The sequence below is a fragment of the Tetrao urogallus genome (genome assembly GCF_951394365.1).
Source record: "Tetrao urogallus genome assembly, chromosome: 4".
Lineage (NCBI taxonomy): Eukaryota > Metazoa > Chordata > Aves > Galliformes > Phasianidae > Tetrao > Tetrao urogallus.
The window spans coordinates 30749576-30776170 of NC_136817.1; the positions used below are offsets into that span (position 1 = coordinate 30749576).

The window sequence follows — 26595 nt, forward strand, 5'->3', positions numbered from 1 at the left end:
CCTCAGCACAGGAGAGATGTGGACCTGTTGGGAGTGCCTCCAAAGAAAAGCCACAAAAATGAGTCCAGGGTTGGAATGTCCCCTATATAAGAACAGGCTGAGAGTGCTGAGGCTGCTCAGCCTGGAGAAGAGAAGGCTCTGGGAAGGCCTGAGAGCAGGCTTTCAGTATCTAAAGAGGGGTTAGAAGAAAATAACAGACTCTTTATGGCAGTCTGTTGTGATAGGGAAGGGGAAATGGTTTCAAACTAAAAGAGGGAAGATTTAGACTGGATATAAGCAAAAATGTAGTGAAGCACCAGCACAGGTTGCCTGAAGAGGTGTTGGATGCTCTGTTCCTGGAAATACTCAAGGTCAGGTTGGACAGGGCTAATAGCAACCTGATACAGTTGTAGGTGTCCCTGTTCCCTACAGGAGAGTTGAACCAGACTTTTAAGGGTCCTTTCCAATTTAAATGATTCTATGATCTCCATGACTCCCTAAGCTTCAGTGATGAGAATTCACAGACTGATATTCTTCCTTTTACCTCACAGACACTTCATGGCCTTTCTTTTCTCTCCTTCTTAAAGCAGGCTGTACAATGCCAGAGACCACAGTTTCAGTGATCAAATTCTGTGTTCCCTGCACAATTCAGAAATTGCTTTGTACATCCTGCAGCAGAATTCCTAAATTCCTTCTTGTGAGTGCAATAAAAAAAAAGTTATTTTTGTTAAGAACAAGAATAGCCAACTAGCCACAAGAAGGTAAGCATAAACGATGGAAAATAAGAATTGTCACATTTTTGAGTCAGCAAAAGCCCTTCCAGAGTCTCTAAGTAGTGAGCTAGAAGAGGAAATGCCTTTTGTCCAAAGGTAATTAAAATTAAGTGACATAACTGAGGACATCTAAACTCCTCCAATGACTTCTATTACCCCTTTTCCACAGCTCTTAGGAAACACTATGCCAGCTGTAGGTGTTCCCTTTCCTATGCTAAAATTCCAGAGTCATTCTTTTCTGCTAATTCAGAGCTTTCAGTAATGACCACAGAAGAACACAGAGAAACAGAAAAAGCACTTAGCCTCAAATTTTCTTCATTTTTGCATCTGGCTTTGAACTGCTGTTCCAGTTGCACAACATTTAAGTTGAAAGGAAACATTTGTGAAAGAATATCACATTCTTTCACTGCATGCCAAAACATAATTAGTTAGAGAATGCCTCTGCAAAAGTCTTATCTCTAATTTTTTTTTCTTCCCAGATACACATGAAACTGAAGAATTAACACCACTGGCTCACAGTCGTCTCTGCACTGTGAAACGTGTGACAATTGAAGCCCTAAGCCTTTTTTATTATTAGTTAAAATCAACAGCATTTAGGAGAGCTTATATGTATATATTTAAAATAGACCGATCAAAAATTGTTCATTTGGATGACAACAGTACAAATTGAAAATCATAAAAATTCTTTTAGGGAACAAGATTTCAAAAGCACAATATGAACTGGAATCAGCAAAAACAGCAGAAAGGCAGGAATTTCTGAAAATACATGAAAAATTATTTCCACGTCTAGACCAAGCTACACAAATTTGAAGACATTACTTTTTTCTTAGGAAATATTTAAGTGCCATTTAGTGTTCATTATCCTGGTGGGATTTTTGCTAACACAGTATGTATAAGGGCTGCTCCAAGAGTAATGCCTCCTATTTTATTCTATTGGCCCACATCAGAGGCAGGTGTTGGAGGTATAGCAGCATAAGTTGAACCTTTCCACCAGTACTTCATTACATTCTGTTGCTGTGTGACAGATGGCAGCAGAGGGGCAGCGTGACAGAATGGCATCTGACACTGAAGTGCACATGCAGCAAAGGGGTAACACTGAATTCCTCCACATCAAAACAATGGCATCCACTGCCATTCACTGACACTTCCTGAATGTTGATGGAGACCAACCAATGAATGTGAGCACAGAACGGCAGTGGGTGGTGCATTCAGCAGTGGCAACAGTGCAGTGAAAGACAAGCCGCACTCCAGGCAGGCATGCACCACTGCCACACCATGAAATGAACAGCATCTCAACCAGCTCATCCACACTAATTGGTGGATCGTGACCAGGGAACTGTGCACTGCACCGAATATTGGTTTCAGTGCATTGGAAATGATGGTGGCGATGTCAGAATACCACAAAGCTTGCTGCAGATGGGTCCCACAGATGCTCACACGGAGCAGAAAGAACACCGTATGCAGGTTTATCAGGACCAACTGAACCAACACGGGGCTGGAGGCGACAGTTCCCTCAATCACATCATTACCGGTGATGAGACATGGTGCCACCACTATGAGCTGGCATCAAAATGGCAGTCTGAGGAGTGGCAACCTTTGAATTCCCCATGGAAGAAAAAGTTCATGAAGCAGCCCTCAGCAGGTGAAGTGATGTGCACTGTCTGGTGGGACAGCACAGGGCCGGTCCTTCTGGCTTCCTCGAAGAGCAGACAATTCATCAGCTATGATTGCTGCACTGCAGTGCTGACTAAGCTGAGGGCTCTCACACTTCCAGGCAGGCCAGAGAAGAGGGCAACTTTTCTCTTGCACCAGGGTAACACCAGTGCGCGTATCAGTTTCAAGACAGTGACAATCCTGGCTGAAAGGTCCTACCACACCCACTGCATAGCTTGGATTTGGAACCTTCCGACTTCCGTCTGATCAGGCCGATAAAAGACAGACCGAGCGGGCAACATTTTCCTAATGGTGATGCTGCCACAGCAGCTGTGAAACAGTGGGTCACCTTTACTAGTGCAGATTTGTATGAGCATGGCATGCAGGTTCTTGTTGATTGCCTACAGAAGACACAGAGCTAATGGTGGTGACTATGTTGAAAAACCACTGTTTTGCAGCAGACAATTTGCTTATCAAATAACACTGTTGTGCTGTTCGCATATGTTCTAATTTTCATGAAAATAAGTAAGAAGTAATACTTTCAAAGCAACATGAATTTTTCTATAACTAGACCTCCCACGTTCCAGTCTTCTGCACTGCAGACAGAGTACCACTAGCCCCAGAGAAAGTAATTTTTTGATCACAGGAGCTCCTTCACCCTTTACAGTGACCTGCAAAATCACATTCACTAAGTGCTGGCATCACAATTTCTTTCCAATTCCGTGGCAATGAGATGTGAATTAACTCCTACATGCAGTAACCATTTGCCTCATTAGATTGCTGGCATATATACTCTAATTAGGAATACCCATGTGTAAACCTACAGAATTATATATCAGCACGACTGTTTTTACAAAGATGATGCTATGCTGGGCAACGTGCAAAGAAAGAAATGGGCAGACACTGGGCTGCCTGTCCAAGGCAGGGTGGATTTCTAGAGAATTTCCACAGAACTTTGCACCTAAGTAGGGAGGAGGTTGTGCAGCATACCTCAGTGCTAGATACTGCAAGTTGGATGAATAAAAACAAGGGGCTGCAGGAATACAGGCTCACAAATATACATACATATATAGACACACCTCTCTTCAGTGTCCTCATTCCTTTACATCACTGGCAATTTGTCCCAGGCACACAAGAAACCCAAGAAATTTTGTGATATTTCCACAGCCCCTCTTGAACTGCAAAGTCACCTTGCATAACACTGGTGAGCTTGTTTTATCCAGGCTCTGTAGCAGCCCAATGCTGCTCTTCCCAAGTTAAATATCAGAGCTTTCTCCCAGTAGCAGCATAAAATGCTGATGTTCTGCTGTGTGGATGCTGAGAGACATGAAAAGTGAAGATGCAGCACCACCCTGAGTGCCATTAAATTCAGGCCAGTAAATTCACAAGCAACAGCATGATCTCCTCTTTGCAGTTTCCAGGTTTTGCAGCATATTATGCATTGAAGTGGTTAATTAAGATACAGTAAGTCCCTATCTATATAATACATTCTGTACTAGTATTAAAAAAAAAATCCAATACGCTTTAATTTGTCCTAAGTGACTTTCGAGACTACAAAAAAAAAAAAAAAGATTAGCTGCTGACAGCAGCCAGCCCTGGGCCAAATCAAAATACACAACACCAATGCAAAGTGACACTTAATAAGGACTTAAAAGTAGGACAGCCCATTTGGAGGCAATCCTAATGCAAGTTTTACTATAGTTATTAAAGCTCTAAACTGAATAGGCAGTACCTTTTCCAATCAGAATTTACAGGATAAAACATTCCTTGAAATATTAACAGTTAAAAAAACAGAAAGGACAAATCTAATCTGTGTTTACCAGGTATTTTTTCATTTGAAAATACAGACTTCCCCTCAGTGAAATACTAGAAATCCCTCAAAAGCCAGAGCTTAGCACAGACAACCTGGTTTGGTCAGACAGCTAACTCTCAGTCTTGCCAGGCCGAACAAAATACCACCAGGACACCATGCATGTGTGCCAAGGAGACACAAGCTCGCTTTTGCCAGGCACCAACCAACACTGCGTCTCACACCAAGGGGCCAAGTGCTGCTGAACGACACAAAGGGACACAGCACACACGGTCCTGTGAGTAGACAGAACCATCAGCTCACACCCTGCCCATCTCCACCTAAGACCATAGAAAAATATGAGTTAGAAGGGACCCTTAAAGGTCCCCCAGTCCAACTCTCCTGCGAGGAACAAGGACACCTATGGGTATGCCTGGTTGCTCAGGGCTTGGTCTGGCCTGATCCTGAATATCTCCAAGGATGGGGCACCCACCACATCTCTGGCAACCTATTCCAATGCTTCGCTCCCTTAATCGCTAACAGCTGGGCTACAAGCCACGTAGAGAGCCTGTTCCACATGGGCCACCCAGCCCCATCCTGGGAGGCTTTGTTTAGGGGCCTTCATTCACCTTCTGCTGTGTGTTCATCTCTCTCCTATGGATCCTGCATGCCTCAAACCCTCCCTGGCTACACCAACATTGAGACCTCAAAAGAAAGAAAAAAATGAAAGGAAAAAGAGTTCTCCTCCAGGCTCAAGAAATTGTCTGGCATATTGTATAATTTAAATGATGCATTCATGTATAGCTTATAGCTTCTGAAATTGAAATACAATCCATTTCTCAAGGAAACAACCAGAAATAAAGCACTGAAATGCCACTGGAAAAAAGAAGTCTGTTTGCCAGCTAGGTTTAAATGTACCTAACTGTCTCAAATCTCATTATTCACTGATGACAGTGGAAATCAACCTAAGCCTTTAAGTATGCAGTGCCAGAACTGAAACTGACACAAGAGCTCCAAAATTTAAAGAAATACCAGAAACTATTTTCTGAACAAAACTGCATGTCAAAACCTGAACAAAACCTCAAAAATCAGAACTCTAATGGCAACTGCAAACAGAACTGCATAGGGTCCCTAGAACTGCATAGGTGCTACTGCTCCTTACTGAAAAGCTCCAGAGCACCATAAGGGCAATTATGCTCAACAGCAACTGTGGTCAGCTGGTTCCAGTGCTGCCCTCAAAACCACAGGGCAGGGGACATGGCAGTCTCACACTGATGCTCTGGAAAGAGGACACTGACTTCTGCATCCTTCCACCATCTCTTCCACCCCACCTGGCACTAAATTATCCGTCAGCTTAAATCAGTGCAGAGCTAGAGCAACTAGATTGTGCACACATGCTCCTAATTATATGAAGCTTCCCATCTCTTTTAGGAAAAAAATCAGGCTTCAGATTGCAGCATGACGTACCCTGGTTCATTTCAGCACCCTCATTCATCATGGACACTGATCTTGTCGCGCTATACTTTCTGATGTGGGTGTATCAGTTCATAACACAGCAGTAAAAACCCACTGGGCATGCAGCATCTTTCCATAAAGGAAATAGGTGGAGATATCAACATTAGAGAAGAAAAGGCTGCATTAGAATAAAAGATTGAGCACTTTCAGAACAGAAGGAAAGTGGTATGAAGATACGACTTTCCCTGGCTAACTCCTTGGTTCAGTAATGCACAAATGAACACAAAGCATTTGACCCAGCACAGATTTGCCATGACATCCATAGGGCTGGTTAAAGCATGCTGCAGCTTTGAACTTTTGTTTTTTTATTTTTAAAAAGGGATGTACAGAGTTAATGGGATGAAAGAGCTTGAAATGAGAGGCCATGCAAATCCAAGTCATGCCACAGCACTGTGAAACCACAAATGCTTCTGGGTGGTAACAGTGTGGATGGACACAGGGGAACGCTTGCCTAGGCAAAGACCATTTTTCCAGAAAATAAACTAGTTTGTTGTTACTTTTTTGACAGCTGAAATAACAGTTAAAGAAACTTACCTATTTGGACCTGTTGTTCTTCACCAGCCTGCAGAAGAGAAAAGAAACACATGCACAGAGTGTAACTGGTGTAATTACTATGCAGCATGCAACAGTCGACTGTTTCTAGAAGGCTGAAAAATCCCAGTTTGCATCGCACCACTTTTTACATCTTTGCTTTTGGATTCCAGGGTTGGCATTTTCCCTTAGCTGAACAAACAGCTGTATCCGGCAATGAACTACGAGAGCCCTTAGTAAGTTTAATATAAATAGAGGAGCTAGGAAATCCTGATTCAGAACGACCCCTTCTATCTATCGGGACACACGGAAAGCAAAGAGTCTGGTGCCCAAAGAAAGGCCGTCGGGTGGGTGCGAGTGACCAGGCGCTGAGCCGCAGGGAGCACGGGGCGGCCGGCTCCTCGCCGCTCTGCCACGGAGCAGACACGGGGCGGCAGGCGGAGGTCAGCAGCCACCAGCGCGGGGCCGGGGCTGCACTACACCCAGCGGGCGAACTCCGCAGCTCCGCCACCTTCCCGGCCGAGACGGGGGACCCTGAGGGAGGGAAGGAAAGGAAGGGGAGCGCCGGAGCCGCCGGGCCGGTCGCTCTCTCTCTCGCTCACTCACCTGCCGGCCGGCTGCAGCGCGGGCCCCCAGGAGCGCGGCTGCCACTAGCCACAGGGGCAGGAGCACCATCACGAGCCGGCCGCCCGCGTACCGCCGCCCCGCGCGACCGCACGCTCCCGGCCCCGGCCGCGCTCTTCCTCCCCTCCTCCTTTCGCCTTCTTCTCCGGCTCTCTTTCCCTTCGAGCCCCCGCCTCGGCCGTCCCCGGGCTGCAGCACCCCGCTAGCGCCGGCGCCCCGGGGCCGGCGGCCGGGCGGGCTGGGCGCGGGCGGCGGTGGGGCGGCGAGCGACCGCGCCGCCTCCTGTTGCTCGCTGCGCCCTGCCTGCGCCACGCATCGCGACCTGCGGCGCTAATAAAGCCGCACCGGCCCCCGGGCGCGGCCCCGCCTTCGGCACGGCTCGGCACACCGACGTCAGGGCCGCCCCGCCGCCAGCGGCCGCCGGCAGCCGGAGCCGCACCTGGGCCGGCCCGGGGCTCGGCCGCCCGCTCACAAAGGACGCGGCCCGAGCGGCCCGCCGAGGGGAGCCGGCGCGGGGCAGGTGCAGCACGAGCCCCCGGCAGCGCCCCAACGGCTGACGGGGCCGCAGCCTCGCGCCACAAAGAGCCGCGTCCCGGCCCGGGTGGAAACCCTAACCCCCTGCCAGCGGCCTTCCCCGCGCAAATCCCGCCGGGAGCTCTCCTGTCCCGTACGTTCGCCTAGCAGACGTGACGCCGTTAAGGCTCAGCAATGAGCAGCTGCGAACAGGCACGAGCGGGGCTATCCCCAAGGGGAGAAGCGAGCGAAAACTTTACGGATGCTTTTTATTTGTAAACAAATATCCAGGGGGATAAAGTGCTCCCACATTTCTGCACTGCAGCAGTACTCAAAAAGATGACTGAATTTCCCCGGGATGAGGATATCCCGTGGAACCTGACATGCTTAATGCAGAAACATCCAAATCCCACTGTTCTGTTGGACATTCTGTATACAATCTCCTACTTTCTGCGCTCATGTGAAGCTGCCTTGAGCAGCTTAAATGAGCCACGGTTGGCCTTCACCTAGCACAAACAAGCAGACCATTGCACCCAGAAGCTTTCAGAACAAATGCTTGAAAGCCTGTCCATACTCAAAGAATCACAAAATCATTAGGGTTGGAACCCCTGAAGACCACATCCAATCCACCATCCGCACTGGCCACGTCCCTCAGTGCCACATCTCCACAGTTCTTGAACTCTTCCATGGATGGTGACTGCACTACCTCCCCGCACAGCCCATGCCACTGCATCACCACTTTCAGTGGAACTGTTTGTCAGAAACCATCACCTCAAAATGAAAAAGAAAATATTGGTTCTTCTAAAGCCAAGTTGCCCCACTGCAGAATTTGAGAGAGCTGCAGCCTCAGTGTACGGCAAAGTCCTGACTATGTAAATCATGGCCCTGAACTCCCACCAGCTTGTCTCATAATGGAGGAAAAAAACTCTAAGAAAGCAGAAATGCCTGACTCTAATACCCATTATTACTAAGATCATTTCTGCACACACAACATACATAACAGCCTGTTCCAACCAGCATGCTGTAACATTGGGCAGTGGCATGATGCACACGAGCCAATTTTTGGAAAGGCTAGAATCAGAAGAGCTGAGGTCCTGTAAAGGCTAACTACATAATTATACGTTAAAACTGCCAGTCGTAATTGTCAGTTAAGAAACGCCAGCTGACACTATCTTTCCCCTGCTTCTGAACTGAGGCACTGACTGCAGTCACTTGATAACACACCATTCTTCTCACAGACTCTTTCCTCATGCAGTGCTCAGAACGCATGCCGTCAGCTATTCATGTTTTACTTCCCCTCATGAAGTTCATTATGTGATCTCAGGCCTTATTTATTGCATGTTATTCAAATCCTGAGAACCACAGTGTTGATTTCCTTGAGGGTTTATCTGCAGCACATCATACCAGAATTTGTTTTCTGCAGCAAAGAATCAACAGTATTCTGCACTTAGGCAGTGCTTCACACAAGCTAACTACAGGCACAATTCATGACTTGGTCTCTCTTTCTCACATTTAATACAGCACTCCCAAGTTCCACACCAGGCTCCTCCGTATTTCCCCCTGTTCTCCAGGCACTGGATGGGCACAGCAAGTAGCCAAGTGCAGAACACAGCAACACAATGCACACCAAGAACCAAACCTCATGCATTCTGTGATCATAACCACAGTCTTCCAAAAAAGCTGTGTTAGGTCCTAGGTGGCTTCACTTTTCCAATTAGCTAAAAACATACAAAAGACAGATCTGGGGGCCAGGGCAGATATTCTGTTCTGCAGTTTTTGAAAGCAAAGAACCAAGGCTTGGCAGAAGTATAACAAAGCAGTAATAAAAAATGACATGTCTCATCAGCCACCTCCAATATGAAACAAGACTGAATATCGCAGACTGAATTTTCAAGTACTGTCTTCGTATGTTAAAGACATTTTTCATTGCTAACAGCCCAGTTTGGATGTGCCATCACCAAAGCAATCAGATTTTCTCATGTATACTTTGTCTGATATATATACATTTACATATGTAAGTGTATATATACGTATCTGTTAAAAACCTGCTAACTATTTGCAACTCTAAAATTATTCTTTCCAACACTACATCAGATAAGCTTTCTACATCTGTGCAGTTTCTGTGGATGCACTAGGCTGACAGCTACAAATATTTTATGAACTTGAGGTTAGGCCCTGAAGCAAAGAGACACTGAAGTCTAAAAGGTTTTGCATGGGGCCGGGTTCCGTAGAGTGAAGAGTGCAGCAGTATTTAAATAGCATGAACAATATTTATGGGAGCTAGCACTCAGTACTGCAAGTTAGATGTGACATTACCTGATTTAAAGGGCTCAGGGACATGGTTTCTGTGAAGTCTCAATTTTTCTCACAGCAGAAGAGCCTGCAACAAAACAATTTCAAAGGAAGTACTAATTGGAACAAGAATTCAGAGAAATGCTAAAGAAAAATATTCCCTACACAAAACTGATAAATTAACTGGAGGTTTTTTTTTTTTTCTCTTATTCAACATCAGTTTCCAAATATTAACATATTTTGAGACAAGCCAGTAGTAAACTTGACTACAACATCCATGAATAAATCCATAGTCTAGTCAAATCATATATCCTCACCAATCATGTGTGCAGATGTTGTTTAATACAAATTTTTGCAGTGATGTTTCCTGATACTTAGAAATAAAGTTTTTCTCCCACATTATAATTTATTGACTTCCTAACTTACAGTGTTCTTTGCCAGTCTGTAATTTCATGACCTTCCTCAGTAGCGGCCAATTTGGAATGCACTAGTTCTATTCTCTCTGAGATAGACACATCACTAAAAATTAGCCAAGGGTAAAACAAGCTGCACCGGGCCATGGAGGACATCTTTCTTGAACATGAGTTATTGCAGGCTGGATCAGAAAAAGGCACAAAGCCAGAGAAGGTAGTTACAGATGCACTTACCTTCTTGGCCACCTAGTGCAAACTTAAGGTCAACATCCCTTACGCAATGCTTGGACTTACTCTTTTCAGCCTCACTGTTAAAAACAGAGTTTGTACTTCACGTCTAGATCCCAGCTGTGCTGAAATTCAGCTCTGCTGTCAAAGTCTCATTTCTTCTATGGATCAAAACATCGGGAATAGGATTCTCATTTTCTATGAGGCATGCCCTGATCTATGTGTAACCAATGGGCATGGTCCTCAGCCTGGCAGTGAAATGGGAGAGTGGGACTGTGCTGTTATGGCAGCAAAGTGCCTGTGCATGCATTTTTCCAACCTAAGCGCAACACCAAGCCGGCCAAGCTTTCAGTCTGCTAACAGACTGCTTAACGAAAAGTAGAACTTAGCTTTAATTTTTCAAGTTAGAGATGCAGGAGGCCTACAGCACAACCAACACAAGGCAATACAAATCAGTTTCTTAGCACAGGATACATCTGAAAAGGTCTGTGTCTCATTTTTAAAATTCGTTAGTATTTGCATTTCAGTAATGCCTCAGGTCCTATTCATGGGCTGGAGTCCCATTGTAGCAGGCATTGTGAGTGCACACAATAAAAAGGCCATGCACAAAGACCTTTCAGTCTAGGGGCTGTAGTCGTACTACTGCATGAAATACAAACCCCTAAAGTCCGGACACACAAGAACCAAATGTTATGTTCTTAACTGGGAACCCATCTCCTGCCGCATGTTTCTGCAATTAGTTGTCGTGCAGCAAGGTCACAGCTGCAGCATCTTTTCTGCCCTGCCAGCAATTTGTCAGTGTCATTCAGATAACGAAGGTGCCATGAGTGGCTCTGGACCTTGCCACTACCACAGTACTTGACATTAATATCCAGAAGACTGCCTCCTCTCTGCCTCCTCAATATGACAGCTCTCATTATGCAGCCCACAGTTTCATACCGTTTTTTGCTGAGATGCCACGTTCAATGTTACAGCCTATTTTACCATCCAGTCACTTCTGTGCTTAGGTTTCCAAAACTGCACAAAAAACTTTTTTGGATATTACACTTTTTATCTGTTTACCACAGAAATATAAGAAAGAGATTTCAGTCGGGGTGTCAGACAAGAATTACCAGACAGCCCTTGAAATAAAAGCACTTTATAAATGAAAATGGCTACAATTTCTCCTTCATGGTGCATTAAAATTGGGAATATTAAACCATGCGACTACATTTAATTGTTTTAAAGACACTATTAATCTAGCAGATCATTAAATGAAGAAACATAGTAGACCTATTATTTCTAACAAAGCAGTGTAAGATTTATGGTCAAACTTTAACCACAGTACATAGGAAACTGGAGAGAAAAATGTGAGACATGAAAATTACAGTTGTAAAATACGTTATGAAAAATAAAGTAGTACAAGAAATATAAGAGGCAGTACTTGTGACAACTTTGTATAATAGATAAATTCCATAAAGCTGTTCTTATTTTAAGGTGGTTAATTTTGAAATGATGCGTGCCAAACAAAATTCAATTAAAACTACCTCAAATTCTCAAAAGAAATGAATAAACAAATGCCCATAAATCATTCTAAAAATAAGCTCCAGTAAGACCACACTTTCAATATTCTGTGGTACTGATACAGAAACCAGCGGTTCTTGTGTTGCAAGAGTTTCCTGGAAGTGCTGAGGCAGCGACCCTCACATGCGGCACAGACCCTGATAGGGCCAAAAGCCCATTAAATGCTTCTCCTTAAGCCCTCAGAAGAAAATACAGATGGAAAATAGTGTACCGTCTTGTATGGTTGGTGCACTTAATATGTGGTTTGCACACGCTCTGCCTTAAAACCTATGCATAAGGGATTTATTTAAGTTATACCTATGTACTGGAGGTACAGAAACTTGTGTGCTATCCATGCTTATTTTTATTAGCATTTTTCTGGTTCTAGAAGTCCTGATTTACACTTTTATATCTACGCTCCTTCTGGAATGCAAGATGCTGTGCAATCTCATTGCACATACAGATACATACATGATGCTTGTGCTCCTCTCGCTACTAGCAATCAATAAGGTATCTGTTCTTGGTGAAGAAGAAAGATACTCATACTACGCTGCTAGGTCACTGACTGTAGATTCTCATTTTCAGACACTTTTTATTTATCATTTGCGCACATCAGTGCAATTTCTTCAATCAGTGCTAAAGCACATGCTACATACATTTAATTTATGGCAGGTTAGACAAGCTGTTGGCTCTCAACAAAGGTACTGTAAAGCCTTTCAATAAAGGCCATGCCCTTCATCAAGCCACTAGACTCACAAGCAATGCCCATAAAGCAATGAGATTAAGCTACAATGTAATATGAGCCAGAGCAACATCTTGCCCTACTGCATGTTCACCTCCCATTGGCTTCACCAACTTGACAGTCTTCCTTCGTAATTTATCAGTAAGTGCTTTGTTTTAGTCACATCCTTATAGAAAATTTTTGGGGAGGAGGATGGCTGCACGGAGAGGAAGTGAATAATTTTGATTCCAATTCCTTTTCTAACACTGAGCGCTTACACATTATCTTATCTTTCAGAAACATAATAAGAATCAACTATCTTGGCTTCTCACTCTAAAACCAGAAGTGACAAAAATAAAAAATGAAATGTAAGAAATAACAATATCCTGTTTGAAGATTGTTCCTAAAGCAAGCCACTGAGAACGTCTGATTCAGCTCCAATTTGAAGCTGTTTGCTCCAAAGTGTTACGATGTTATCTTCTTACCTTACTGAACACTGCAAGTCGATTGTGTCTGCAGTTTTTGTTATTTCCATGCCCTTGATTCCATTACAAAAGTTCATTCTGTGTCCTAGGAATAAAAACAACAGCTTGAGGATGGTTGCCAGTAGTGTCTCCTTTTGTAAGCATTGTAACAATGACTGCAGTTGGGACCCAAGAGACACTACTGTTCCTATAAACTGCCAATGCCTCAAAGGGCATTTTAACTAGGACCATGTGAAGTTGTAAGCTATCTCCCACCCTCCAACCATCAGCTTTATGTCATAGTGTGTTAGCGCTTCTAAAGAAAAGAGGCAAGCAGTTTATGCTGCTATCTTTGTATTGAATACATTTTGCATTTTAGTTGTTCTTTCCCAAATTAAAAGAAAACTAGAATAATTTAAGCTCTGTGTCAGTTTTAACTCTCTTCTATTAACTGTCCCCATGGTTGGGATGAACAACTATAATTCAAGGCAAAAAGCAACCTTTGTGGAGATGCAACATGCCAAGGACTCATCTAGAGTGAATGCAGTACTGCGTGCAGTTCTGGGAGGGCTCCTGGAACTCGGAAGGGCTCGCACATTTTCAGATATCTGTCCACTCGCTGCATGGTGGCGGTGTTGTGTCACTGACACCTGGACTGGTATGAAAGTCTTTGACTGTGTACTTGGGACAAAATCAGCTTTCTCATCACATGCTTTAAATGCTGAAGGTTACTTTCCATTAAAGAACCGCCCACTTCTTTCCTATCTTCAATAGGTATGAGCCATGTTACTGCAGATGCATATGCATCCATCTCAACAAGGTCATACAGAAATTACTCTCATCTATGAAACATACTGAAACTTTGATTCCTCAGAAGGAAAAACTGAAATAATAAGGAATTAAAATTTCCTTCAGCCTAGTATCACATCTAAAGCACTCGCCTATGTCATCACGCATATTCAAGTCAGTATACATGAGAAAAAAGCTGAACTGGGATTATGTGATAAAGAGCATGCAAAATAAAAGAGCTGTCACTATGGATACGATGGCAGAAGTGGAATGGACATTGTTATTCTGGACAATCCCAGTTCTAGATGGAAGCAGGAAAGTTTTCTGGTGCAAATAAGTGTGATAGAACCACAGGACAAAATACTTGCAATAAATCTAATGGATATTGACCTATTCAATATGTTTCACATACAAGAACAAAGCATGGATTAAAACTGCATCAAAAGCAAAAATGAGAAGGAAGTTCTCAGTTGTTAGCACATCTGGTCACTCCTAGCAGCCATATTTAGGCATAAATTAGAAGCAGCACATAAGAGTAAGCGCTTAAGTAAATACTGTCAGCATAGGAGAGACTTCTGTATTACTATAGGAAGATGCATCCAAGAAGCTTAAATGCTAGTGTTATTTCAAGATAAATATATATTGCATAGATACACCTACGTAGTTCACTTCCTTGTTAACTCTTTTAACGGTCAGAAGACACTAAGTCCCATTTTTAATTGCACATCTGACTAAATCGGAAATAATCAATTTTTAATTAGAAAGCCTCACATGCAAGTATAATACCACTAATATCTCCTAGATGTTGTTACTAAAGAGTGTGCTAGAATTACTGAAGTTTAGTTATCTTGGACCTTGGAGAGCTTTACTTTTCAATTTGCGTTGGGGACAATTCTTTTCAAAGCTTATTTTTCTGGAATTATCATAATTGGGAAATGGAATGAGTGTTCATAAGTACTGCTTAGCAGTCCTTTTGTACTAGTAGCAGGCCTTAAGCCAGAAGTACTGCCTATACTGCTGGATGATTTCTTTTCATTTTTTTTGCCCTTGTAATAGGATAAGAAAATGCTGCTTTGCATGTGGAGTGTTCCATCCATGTTACTTCTGTGCCAGTTTACACATTGGACTATGTGTGTTATGTAGATACTCTTACTCTTACACTGCATTAGATACATATTTTATCTAAATAGACAGATTATACACAAAATCACTGAATTCTAGTACATATTCTGCAGTGCACATTGACCCCAGTGCACAAGGTAGGCTAGCACAGGCAGGATTTTCAAAGACTTTGAAAGAGGTTTGACCTAAGGCTCATTTAAATGCCATACTCAGTTAGTATTCAGGCCATCAGGACAGAGACACCCAGCTTCCTTATGCCTTCCTGAAAATCCCAGCCACGAGCTTCCATTTCTTACACTGTGTAAACAGATCATTCAAATTCACCTCCGTCTCTCTGAACTTCACTCCTCCACTTTGTGAGGATCCATCTGTTTTAGGAAATCATCTAAACCACAACAGACAATTCCAAACACAGTTTTAAAACCAGAAGCTTGAATGAAAATGAGAACTGATCTTCTGACCTTATCTAGGGTCATTTTACCACGTCAAGGCTGGGGTTATTTCCAGGGCAGTGTATGAGAGCTTTCACTACAGCTGCTTGAATAGTACTTTGCCTGTGGATTAATGATGAGTTAGGCTTCTCGTTCTCACCAGCCTTTATGATTCAGGAGAACACACAGAGGATTTCTTCTGAAACAGATGAATTAAAAAGACAAAAGTAAGCTAACCTCCTGACCTGTAAAATAACCTTTGTAGAGAAATCCATTCAACGTAGTTGCTCACTGTTTCTGGGAAAAGAAAGAGAAGCCGTTTGCAAGAGGAAGCATTAACTTGTATACGGTTTGAGAGGGGAAACAACCACAGCAACCTGTTTATCATGAATTTACATGGGGTAGAGGAGAGAGTATATCCAATAACGATCTAGCTGTGACTGAGTGATGTAAGCAAGGATGTAGCAGATTTAAAGCAAAAGACTTACATTGCTCTTACTGGTATGTAAACTAGTGAAACACTCAAGTGAAATAGAGAAGCAGCTTTTTTTTAGAAGATGAACCCTTCATCAGGTGTTCTGTTTTCAAGTATTTGAAATTGTAACTACTTATTTTCGTCACATTTTATTCGTATGTTTATTCACTTAAGGATTTCTACAATTATAGCAAATTACAAGCTCAAGGGAAACTCTCTCTTTCTGGGTTCCTAAGGAATACAGAGCTTCATGCAAAACTTAATTTTCTGAACCTCAAGACTCTTCTAAGAGGCGTCATGACAAAGCAACACAAAATCCTATTCACTGATGGTGATGCAATTCAACACACAGACACAGAAAACAACATAAGAATGGTCAAACACATCAGACCAAAAATCCACCTAGCCCAGTATTTTGCCTCTGTGAGTGGCCAATAGCCAAGACTGAAAAAATGAAGCAAGACTATATAGAGAATGCTTTTTCAACTGCAAGGCTGAGGAACAGCAGTGGAAAAAAGAGAGTAGAGATTCTCAAACAGCCTCACAAGCCCACTTGAAAAACACCCATGCTCTGGTGGAAGCACAGTGCTCAGTCAGAGGCAAGTCAGTAGCTCATGTGCAAAGCATATTCCCTAGCTTAGAATATTCCTCAATTTCTAGGCAACTTTAGAATGCTCAATTTCTAGGCAACTTTTAGCAGAAGTTTCAATTGCATGTGCCAAAGAGGAAGGAGGGAGAGGGAGGCCTCTAGCAGATGGGACTGTATACAAACACATATGTTCAGCTTCAAGTACATAAATCCCAGTGAACTTAAATTAGACTACATTGTAGGCTTGCATTCGAATGTGTGACTGTTCGCCATCACCTTAGCATTCTCCAGAGCTGTGCTACTGCAGAAAGTCTACAACATCAGTGTTTAATTTCTCTCACGTTTTCCAGGAAATTCTCAGGACAGCATGGAATAGCTGAATATTGTTATCTGCAATGAAAACTAAAACACTATATAGTGTGTTTTAAAACTGTTCTGAGTTGATTTCATTTAAATTGCTGTCTATGTGCAATAAATTACAGGATAGCATGTGAAAATTCAGGTAAGGTTAGTAGTGTAGTTATGTATGGGTATACACATATACACATGAGAATACATGGAAAAAAATATGTATTAACATAGACACTCCTAATTAGTTATTGTTTATTTCCTGACCATTAGTTAAGACTATCAGTGTTTATGGCATAGAACACAGTGGACATGCATATACGCATACAATATTTTCACAAGAAGAATAGGTAAAATAATTCTTAAAAGCTAAGCTTTAAATTTCAAGGGTGAAAAGTTCACCTCTAATAAAACTCTAAGGCTGCAACAAGACAGTGAACAATATTCATTCCAGGCAGAAATTCAGCTCACATAGATACAGAGGGAGAAAGTCATTCTTGTAACTCTTTCATCATCAAATCCAGATATCACAAAACAAGCACTCTGCCTTTAGTCAAGTAACACCATTAGAATTTGAGGCATCCTTCTCAAATCATCTCTGTGCTGTACACAGGCTTATGCAAGCTTGATTTCATTCTCTTTCTGGATTTTTAAAGTGTGGCACACTCCTTTCCTTACAATAACTACATGGAAAAGGACAAAAAATTACTTACTCAATTTATGTGTTTTTGCACATATATTCAGTTCAGAATACTTGCTTTTATTGGCCTCTGGTTACAGAAATGCCCTATAGCACTCTGTGTCTCAGCAATATACAACACAATAAAAAATGGCTAAACATCTGAAGACCAAGAAAGCTCTCAGGTCTACTGATGGCCAGTAGATTTCTAATAGGACGTAATTCTATTAAGATCAGCCTAACTAAGGGATATCAATCTCTCCTCTTTCCATCTTTTTTTTTTTTCTTCCCCAAACAGCATTCAGACAGCAGGAATTGATTACAAAGTCTGGGAGACTTACTGTACAGAGGAATACCAGGAGATGAAAGCTAACACCTGTTGCTAAAACACAAAAACCTTGCTGGATTTGCCATAAAATTCCATTCAGCTTTTTTAAGTATTTCACAGATGAAATCACAGTACTTTTTGCAACTTCTAAACAGTGCACAACTTTCACCTGATGCCAAACGCCTGTACATTAGGCTTACTATTATTAGACTTTATCTGCATTTCTTCCTTGCAGTTCCATTTCATTGCAGCCTAAGTTCAAATAGCTAGTACAATGACTAGAAACAAGAGATCTCACTTCTAAATGTAGCTCTAACATCAGAAGCTGTCTTCTAATGTTATTATTTCTCCACTCTGATGAGGGAGTCTGAGAGAAATAGGAGAGAAGAATGGGAAGAAAGGCAATTGCCCAAGCACTGGAACTAATCAAGCCTGATTTCCTGCAGGTTTGCATCACATGCTTGCTTGTGAGTACTGACTGCAGCTTTTCCTTTCACTGGAAATGGAGAAAGGCTCTATCTTAAGGCAGATCTCTCAGTGCAATAACATGTGAACTCACACAGCAGTTTCTCCTTTATACTGTGTCATACGTTCAAACTTCATTCACTCTGAGACCTGTATGGATTTACTAGATTCAATTGAGTTCAGCCAACGAATTAAAAAATTGTGGAGGAATATGAATAAGTGTGAGCTCAAAAGGAGATGAAATTTTTTGCATTTTTTCCTAGATTTAAGTAATAATGAAGCAAGAATGATAAAATCGCACTGCTACAATTAACCATTCCTTACCATAGTTTCCCACATTAAGCTGAAATCCTAGTCTATGTTCTTCAGTTTCCCTTCAGCTTCACGTTCAGTGAAGTAGGTTTTGACTTCAGGACCAATTACAGGAGGTGGTTCAGAACTCCTCCTGTAGTATAGCATTCAGCCTTATATGGATAAGCTCATTACCTAAGCAAATTAAAGAAAAATTTGTAGTATCAGTAACTGTTACCACACATTTGTTTCACTTGCTGACATCATTCGCCTATCTTTCCCTTGGCATTTTCAGAACAACCATATAACCACAGAATCACAGAATTGTAGTGGTTGGAAGAGACCTCTGGAGATCACCGAGTCCAAACCCCCATTAAACCAGCATGTCCTTTATTATAATATCTAAATATTCAGAATTTGAATGTTTGGATTCTTATTAGCAGAGAACTTCATCTTGAAGAAAAATGTGGATTTAAAATCTCAAAGGAAGAAATAGGGCTTAGCCCTCTCAGTATACTGCATATAAAATGCATTAGGACAGTTCCCACGTAATGCTTCTTCTAGAGTGCCATGTAGCTTGCAGCATGTTCAATGATCCTTTTTCTTTTCTGTTATTTTCTATTTGTTCCTTGTTGCTCTATTGGAAGAGACACTTGCTATCACTGTTGTTTCATGGGTTTCGTTCTACACTCAACTACTAGAACTTTGAATTCAGCACAGGAGAAAGGGAATTCAATGTGCTAGGCAAAGTAAAAGTGCCAGCTCACAGCTGACAGATTCTACACTCAAAACAGAACAAATGCTGCTGCAGCGAGTTACAAAGTGCAAAATGTCTATCTGAAGTTTACTTTGTTTAGGAATAGAAATTCGTTTTTCCTTTAGAAAAGGGAATAGTTTTCCTTTTTGTTCCATTCCCATTCATTCAAACAGAAATAAAACTAACTCAAAGATGGGATGAGGCTGGGGGGAGAAGCTTGCAAAATAGATACAGATTTCAGGACTTCACAATCTCAAGCACGAAACCTAAAAGAAAAGATCAGGAAGTATGTTCAATGTTCCCTCAACTGTTTCAGCTAGCTGTGGAACACATTCCTTAAATTTAACAGCATCACAAAATAGGATATTCCTTTTCATGTATTACTTATACAAACCACTGAGTAGGACACACCAGGCAAATATCTGATCCCTTCATTCTTGTTCCTGCAAAGTAATGGCGTCATAACAAACCTGGATAACTAGACTGTAGTAGGTCTGTAGCAGGTTTGAGATTACCATTCTGGGTATTTGAAAGAAATAAGAAGTAATGGAGTGAGAAGGGCTTACAGGCCCCTTCCTTCCTTCTCCAAACACATGGAGAAGGAAGCAAAGGAGAAGTATTTCAATGCTCTGCTAGGTACTAGTGAGGTTAGACCCTTGCTCAGCCAGAAAAAGCAAGAGGAGTCACAATTTCTTACTGAAAGAACACTGCTACTGATGCATCCCTTTCATTCTGCACCAGAACAGAGGTCTTAACTGAAAATAAAGAGAGCATTCGCTGTAACATTTCCATTATATATACCAAACAGCAAATAACAGACCATTTCAGTACTGTCAAGTTTCATAGGACATGCAGTTTCTAACTAAACATATGCATAACTTAAACATATGCATAGACTTCAAATTTCCTAAATAAAAATCAGAACACTTCCTGAACTTCACTGTTACATGTTACAGCTTGAATGTTTAAAATCTGTGAGTGCGAAGCTTAAAAAGCAAGCAAACATTTCTAAGATTTGACGGGTATTCTTGGTCATTCTCACTTTGCTTCACTTCATCCAACATTTCTTCCCCTTTCTTCTTCCCTCTTCTGCAATAATATAAAAGTTCTGAAGAAACAGACATCGAATTACACCTCTCCTGAAAGTGAATCCCAATGCCTACAAACAACATCTTTTTGAAAGGAAATAATTTCAGTTCCGTTTTTATTTACAGATATCCCTGAGAGCACACAATCTTTGACTGAAAACAGGAAGATGCCTGCTCCATTGCACTGAAATGAATGCAGTGCAGAATCCAAGGCAGCTTCAGTTAAAATCTGAGCTGTTGCAACTTAATGACTAGATAAATTAGTCTGAGCTGAGGTTCAGACTGTGGTATCGAGATTACTCACAGAATCACAGTTATCCAGCTTAAAACTAGCTCTGGAATCTTTGCAGTACCTTGCAGTCAACTTTCTGACCACAGCATAGGCAATCCCTTCTAGACATACAAAGAATTTCTTATTACAGTGGTTTAGGGAAATAGACTACTAACCAGCCCCTTATGTTTTACAGATTGCTACAATGTGCAAAAGTCATGCAAAAATGACTTTTGGTGGTGATCCACGTGGGTTGGCATACCTCAAGTTTTATTTGAATCTTGCGTTCTACTGAACCTAACACCTGAAAAACAATATAATAAAAACTGCAGGATTTTATCTATTTTTCTTCACACATGTGCAAAGCTACCTATTTCATGTGATTTAAACAGCAAAACCACTCATCAGCCCAGGTCATTCAAAAGGTCTTTAAGAATCAGACCACGTTTATGAAATAGCTTTACTAAGTTGAGACCATAATGAAATCAGAATGAAGTATATATGGTTTTGTGGTTTAATTGTGAATATTTTGTGTAGTTCTAGTTACTACCAACTAATGGTGCAGGATAACATTTCATTTTACATAAGCCAGATTCTGTAGAGATAGGAAGAGACAAATGTTCAAAGAACTTCTCTTAAAAGCAGACCAGATTGCAATTGTAACACAGACTCTTCAGCCAATCTTTGTATCAAATCGAACCAGGGAATGTCTGCTTGGTATAAAAATATAACTGGCGTAAAAAAAAGTGTACATTCAAGTATGGCATATGTCTACACAAAACATACTATTTGTTCAGTCTTGATCACTGAAAATACAAGAAGCAAACATTTCCATAGTTATCTCACATAGTGTCTCTTGAACAGACTGCCCAAAGACTAGTCTTCAGGATGGGCTGAAAATCAGATAACAAAATGTTGGGTTGCAAATACATAATGAGTAGAGAACCAGCAGACAAATCTGCACACAACTGCTTACCTGAATAAAGCAAGACCACTAGGAAAAAAAACTTCTCACATCTTTTGAATCGTAGTAAATTTCAGTGGGATTGACCTTCTTAGCAAAAATAATGGCAAAGTGTCCTTCCCCGGACTTTTTCCTGTTCCTGCATAAATTAAGCATTCTCACGAGTAGCAGTTTTGCATTCTTTGCAATACTGAGACAGCAGTAACCTGCAGTTTAATGGATCTGGAAATGAAGAAAATCCTTGTACACTTCTCAAGGAATACATTTCTTTTCTCTCTGGATTGATTTCAGTAGGTTTTTACAAAATTGCTGGTATCTGCCTTGAGCTGAGAGAAAGCACCCATCCTTAAGATGATGAGAAAAGAAAGTAGCGAGCTTTGTATAAATGATAAGCCATAAACCAATTGCCTAATTTCAACCAAAAGCAGTCCCCTACTTAACAGGCTCCTGTAAGTTTAACATAATATTGCCATCAGAAGAGTCAATGAACGGTTGAAGTAGGACCTCTGGAGTCATCTGGTGCACTTCTCTTGCTTAAGCAGAGGCACCCAGAGCAAGTTGCCTCGGACCACATCCAGGCTGTTTTTGAACATCTCCAAGAAGGGAGATTCCAAGGAGGGAGGACTGGTCAACCTGTGCCAGTGCTCTGTCATCTGCACCATGAAAAAGTGTTTCCTGATGTCCAGATAGATCCTTATGTTCCAGATTGTGACCGTTGCCTCTAGGGGGTCACCAGTCACCACAGAACAGAGCTTGTTTCCATCTTCCATACAGCATCTTTCAGGTGTTTACATACATTGATAAGATATCTCTCTGCCAACCATTCTCTTTATGATAAGCAGTCTCTTATTTACCAACTCCGTGTCTTTACATTTTGGCTGTTTTGCTAAGGATGCAGCAATACAAGATGTTTAATGAGATACCACCTGGAGTTAGCTCTGTAAAAACAATGCAAATGCAACTTTTGAATAACCTGACTCAGCCAGCATTATATTTTATCTCCAAAAGAAGCTGATGTCTTCTCTTGATGTTTTAGTTCTTTCATTCCACATGGCTCCCACAGTTGGAAGCTCTAACTCTACCTTGCAAACTCTGGTAAAGCATGTGGGAATGTTTAAAAGTTACCTTTCTTGGTCTGCTTTGCTAGAAGTGAGCTGTCTCTCACTGATAAGGGGCAGAGTGGAAAGCAGTAAACCGTAACCTCTTAAAATCACCCCATCAGGAGCTGCTAGAGGTCAGGAATCACAGCCCTGCTACTACTAAAGCCCTTCATTGTGAACCGATTTAGTGGTTGCTCTGTTTTGCCTACCGAGTCACTGTTCTATATTTAACTCAACTATAAAACACTCTGAGGTACTTCAAGTATGGTAGGCTCCATGCAAAATTAAATTCTACCTTAAATCTTCCTGGAAAAGCACCTCTCTCTCCAGTTCTTGGAGTACTGATTTTCCTCTCACTGCTCAAATTGTCCCATAGGCAAATATATTTTAATGGTTCAGAAGAGAGCCCTGCGGTTCCTTCACTTGCACTGAGGATTTGACTGTACTGCTTACTTTGACATGTTTGGTCTCCACCTGCATTTCACATAGTTACGCTGTTCAGCTGCAGCAAATTACTCGGCCGCCAGTCAAAACCCCAAAGAAATGAAGTTATGGTTTGGCATCCAGATAAGTGGTGAACATTAAAAAAAAGCTGTGACAGTGTGCAGAAACAGTATCCTTTCAACCAGCTATAGTAAAAAAGAAACCAGCATTGAAAATATCCTGAAATATTCTGGACTGACAATCACATCTGTCCAATAAAATATTTGTCTTTTTGCCCGAAATAGCCTCTAAAATAGCTGAAGAATAAGAGCTGCTTTTATACTTAGTTGATGGAAACCAAACTGAATCTACTTGATGAGACCAGTCCAGGGACGACAGCGGACAACAGGAGGCCATTAATTGCCTGGACTTCAACTTAATTGCTTGATTGCTTGCATGACTCTCATTTCTATTTGTGCTGTAACATTGTCAACAGTCCTTCTCCTGTCCCTGCCCAGCATCCTTGCATTTTTTTTTTTTAATAGAATCACAGAATCACCAAGGCTGGAAAAGACCTCTAAGATCATCCAGCCCAACCATCCACCTGTCACCACTTTTTCCCATTAAATCATATCTCTCAGTACAACATCTAAATGTTTCTTGCTTATCTAAGCTTTTACTGATGTTATCCATCTGCACTTCTGTTTGCATCCAGCTGGCACTTCATAACGGCAACTGCCAACCCTGAATGAGTCAGCAACTCACAGGTTTGTTACAAACTGCTCTTTTTCAGATTACTTTTCCAAATATAAATGTTGTTATTGACTAATTCCACTATATATTTACCAAAGCATGCAGAGTTTTCATACAATTATATAGAAAGACTAAAACCCCGTTAGTATAAACTGGTATAGTTCCTTAGAAAACAGTGAGTTACTACTGGGTGAGTATCTGACTTTCTCAAGGACTGAGTACATTTAAGGTATAATAGATCTTCAACATCCTAGAAAACAGCTTAGTAAAGCAGGTTATTGGAGGAAACAAAAGGAGAAGAGGCATTGAGTGAAAAGGAGTATGATAGAAAATAACACAAAAAAGCAAATACATGGAAAACCTGCTGATTGGTACAACTGCTTATTAAGACAACTTGGCCTTCTTGGCCTGCCTGAGATGAGCAAAGTTTCACCTCTTATTTAAAAAAAAACAAACACACACTTTTTAAAGTGAGTAGCTTTTTCCTGCCAGTTAGAAGACAGCCCATTTTCTGAACCTATAATAGCTTATTCTGGCCTTCCCTATTCATGAAGATGCACATTGCCTACCATTTGCCACTAGTAGAAAAAAGGTCCTCTTTTTTTTAATTAAAAAAAAAAAGAAAGAAAAAAAAAATAGAGACTTGATATGATTCTAAAATGAACACCCAGTCTAGGAATATATTTTAGAACAACATCAATATTAAAATCTAGAACAGTATTTTCCGATACCTCCTAGTGAATGGAAAACTTCAAAACATATGTACTAAAACCTCTGAGCTCCAGCATTTGTCTTAGTTAATGAATTTTGCCTTCAACATCTTGTAACTTACTTTTGCTTGCAGTTTTGAATTAGAGAGGTCTCTGTCTCACATTAAGGGTGGGTGTTACTACATTCCTATTAATCTCTTTCCATACATCACTGCCAATGTTATTTCTTCATTCCTTCTCATGGCCCTCTTTTTCACTGTATTTAACACTCATGTTAAATAAATGCCTCTTGCACAGGCATTAAACGTGGACAAAATGCCCACGCACAATTTTTTTGTATATATTATCTGTTTTTTATCTGAGCTATTAGGATAGACTCACATCACACAGAATCCTGAAGCTAGCTAGCAAAGGTAACTGAGACACCTGGAACTCCTACACAGCTCCTGCATAGACATAGCACACTACAGATCTGTTACTAGCAGGCATATTTTAAAGTTCTTCATCTTTACAACCATCAACAGGCGTTAGGGGAAATCAACACACGGGCTACTGTGACCTCTTGAAAATTGATCAAATGGAAGCTAAATACTTGAAAAGCCCATTTTATGCCTAATTTACTACAGAAACAAGACTTATTTTATTACTGTGTATATATATACACTTTCTTAATACATTTTTATCACACTCTACAATTTTAACAAAATATGGAAGATGCATAGTTATCTCCAAGACAATTAGTTTTTGCAAATAGGCAGAAAGGTAAAGTAGAAAGACTAAATGTCCTGTAAGGAAAGCTTTAACATCAGCCTCATGGGGCATACTGGAAAAGCTTCTCTTCAAACATCTTAGCCTCGAAAATCAGTCATCAGTGAGACAAAAATCTGTTATGAGAACAGAACTTGTGGTTCTTGCAGAACTGCTTATTTAATGATAAATTCACAGACAGGACAAACTGTGTCTTAACCTTTCAGTGGCTGTGATTCATCTTCATGCATTTGGTTGCATGTCACTGACATAAAGAGTGCTTCAAGATAAAATAAATATGATTAACTTTTACTGTATTCCTACTTCTTACACAAACATAAATCTCCCTTTTTCATTCTTAGTTATAACCTGTTCTCAGAGCAAAAGAACAACTCACTTTAAGGAAAAGAAAATTCAAAACTAAAAATGGTATTCTTGCTTAATGTAAATTCAGATACAAATTTTAGAAACCTCTGACTGCATTCGCTGCTAATTTTGAGCACATTCAAGTATTACTGTATTAATTCCTTACTCCCTGTATGCCTTGATGATAGTGCGTAGTTTACAATAGGAAGTTAGAAAACTTAACACCAGTTTTTTTAAATAAAAATTGATTAATCTTTCTTGCAAGAATTAGAATAATCAGTCTGCTTTTTCTTCAGAATTGTTAAAAAAAAAAAACTTTAATTTAATTGCTGTTTGCCCTTTAAAACAAACAAACAAACAAACAAGCCTAACATTTGGATTTTAGTTGCTGCAGGAAGGGACTTCATTTCAGTGAATTTCTGTGATATCTGTAAAATGGAGATGCAGAAGACCAAAAGAAGAGAACGGAATACAAAAGCAACATGAACATATTTTGGATTGTGCTGGGCTTTCCTGAACATCCTGACTAAAGAACAAAATCAACAATCAGAGTTCTCTGCTGCTGTTAAAAAGGAACAGTCAATTCCTTCCTACTACGTAGCTACTGCATGAGCAAGTAGTATTATATTCCAGACGAAATCCAGTGTAAAGTGGAACCATCTCCCACAGTCATATTTGCTCAGGAATGAGCTGGAAAAGAGGTGTCTGCTGCCTAGTGAACTATCTGTCTGCTTTTCTCCTGAACAGCTGTGCTTTGTCTATATAGCTGAATAACAGATAACAGACGTCACTGTCCACTTAATGTAGCTCATCAGTGCTAGGGGAGAAGGCTGGTAAATAGGAACAACACTATACAAATCTA

At 41.1% G+C, this 26595-nt stretch overlaps 1 protein-coding gene across 1 annotated transcript in view; it reads right to left on the reverse strand.

The window, feature by feature from the left end:
• The window catches only part of ADAMTS3 (ADAM metallopeptidase with thrombospondin type 1 motif 3), a gene marked incomplete at both ends in the record, with an annotated part of 128889 nt that extends 121974 nt beyond the window's left edge, over positions 1-6915 (reverse strand). The window contains 2 exons of the mRNA XM_079534710.1: positions 6244-6271; positions 6847-6915. Of these exons, the coding sequence (XP_079390836.1) occupies positions 6244-6271; positions 6847-6915 (97 nt within the window). The remainder of the gene's footprint in view (positions 1-6243; positions 6272-6846) is intronic.
• Between the last annotated feature and the right edge of the window lie 19680 nt (positions 6916-26595).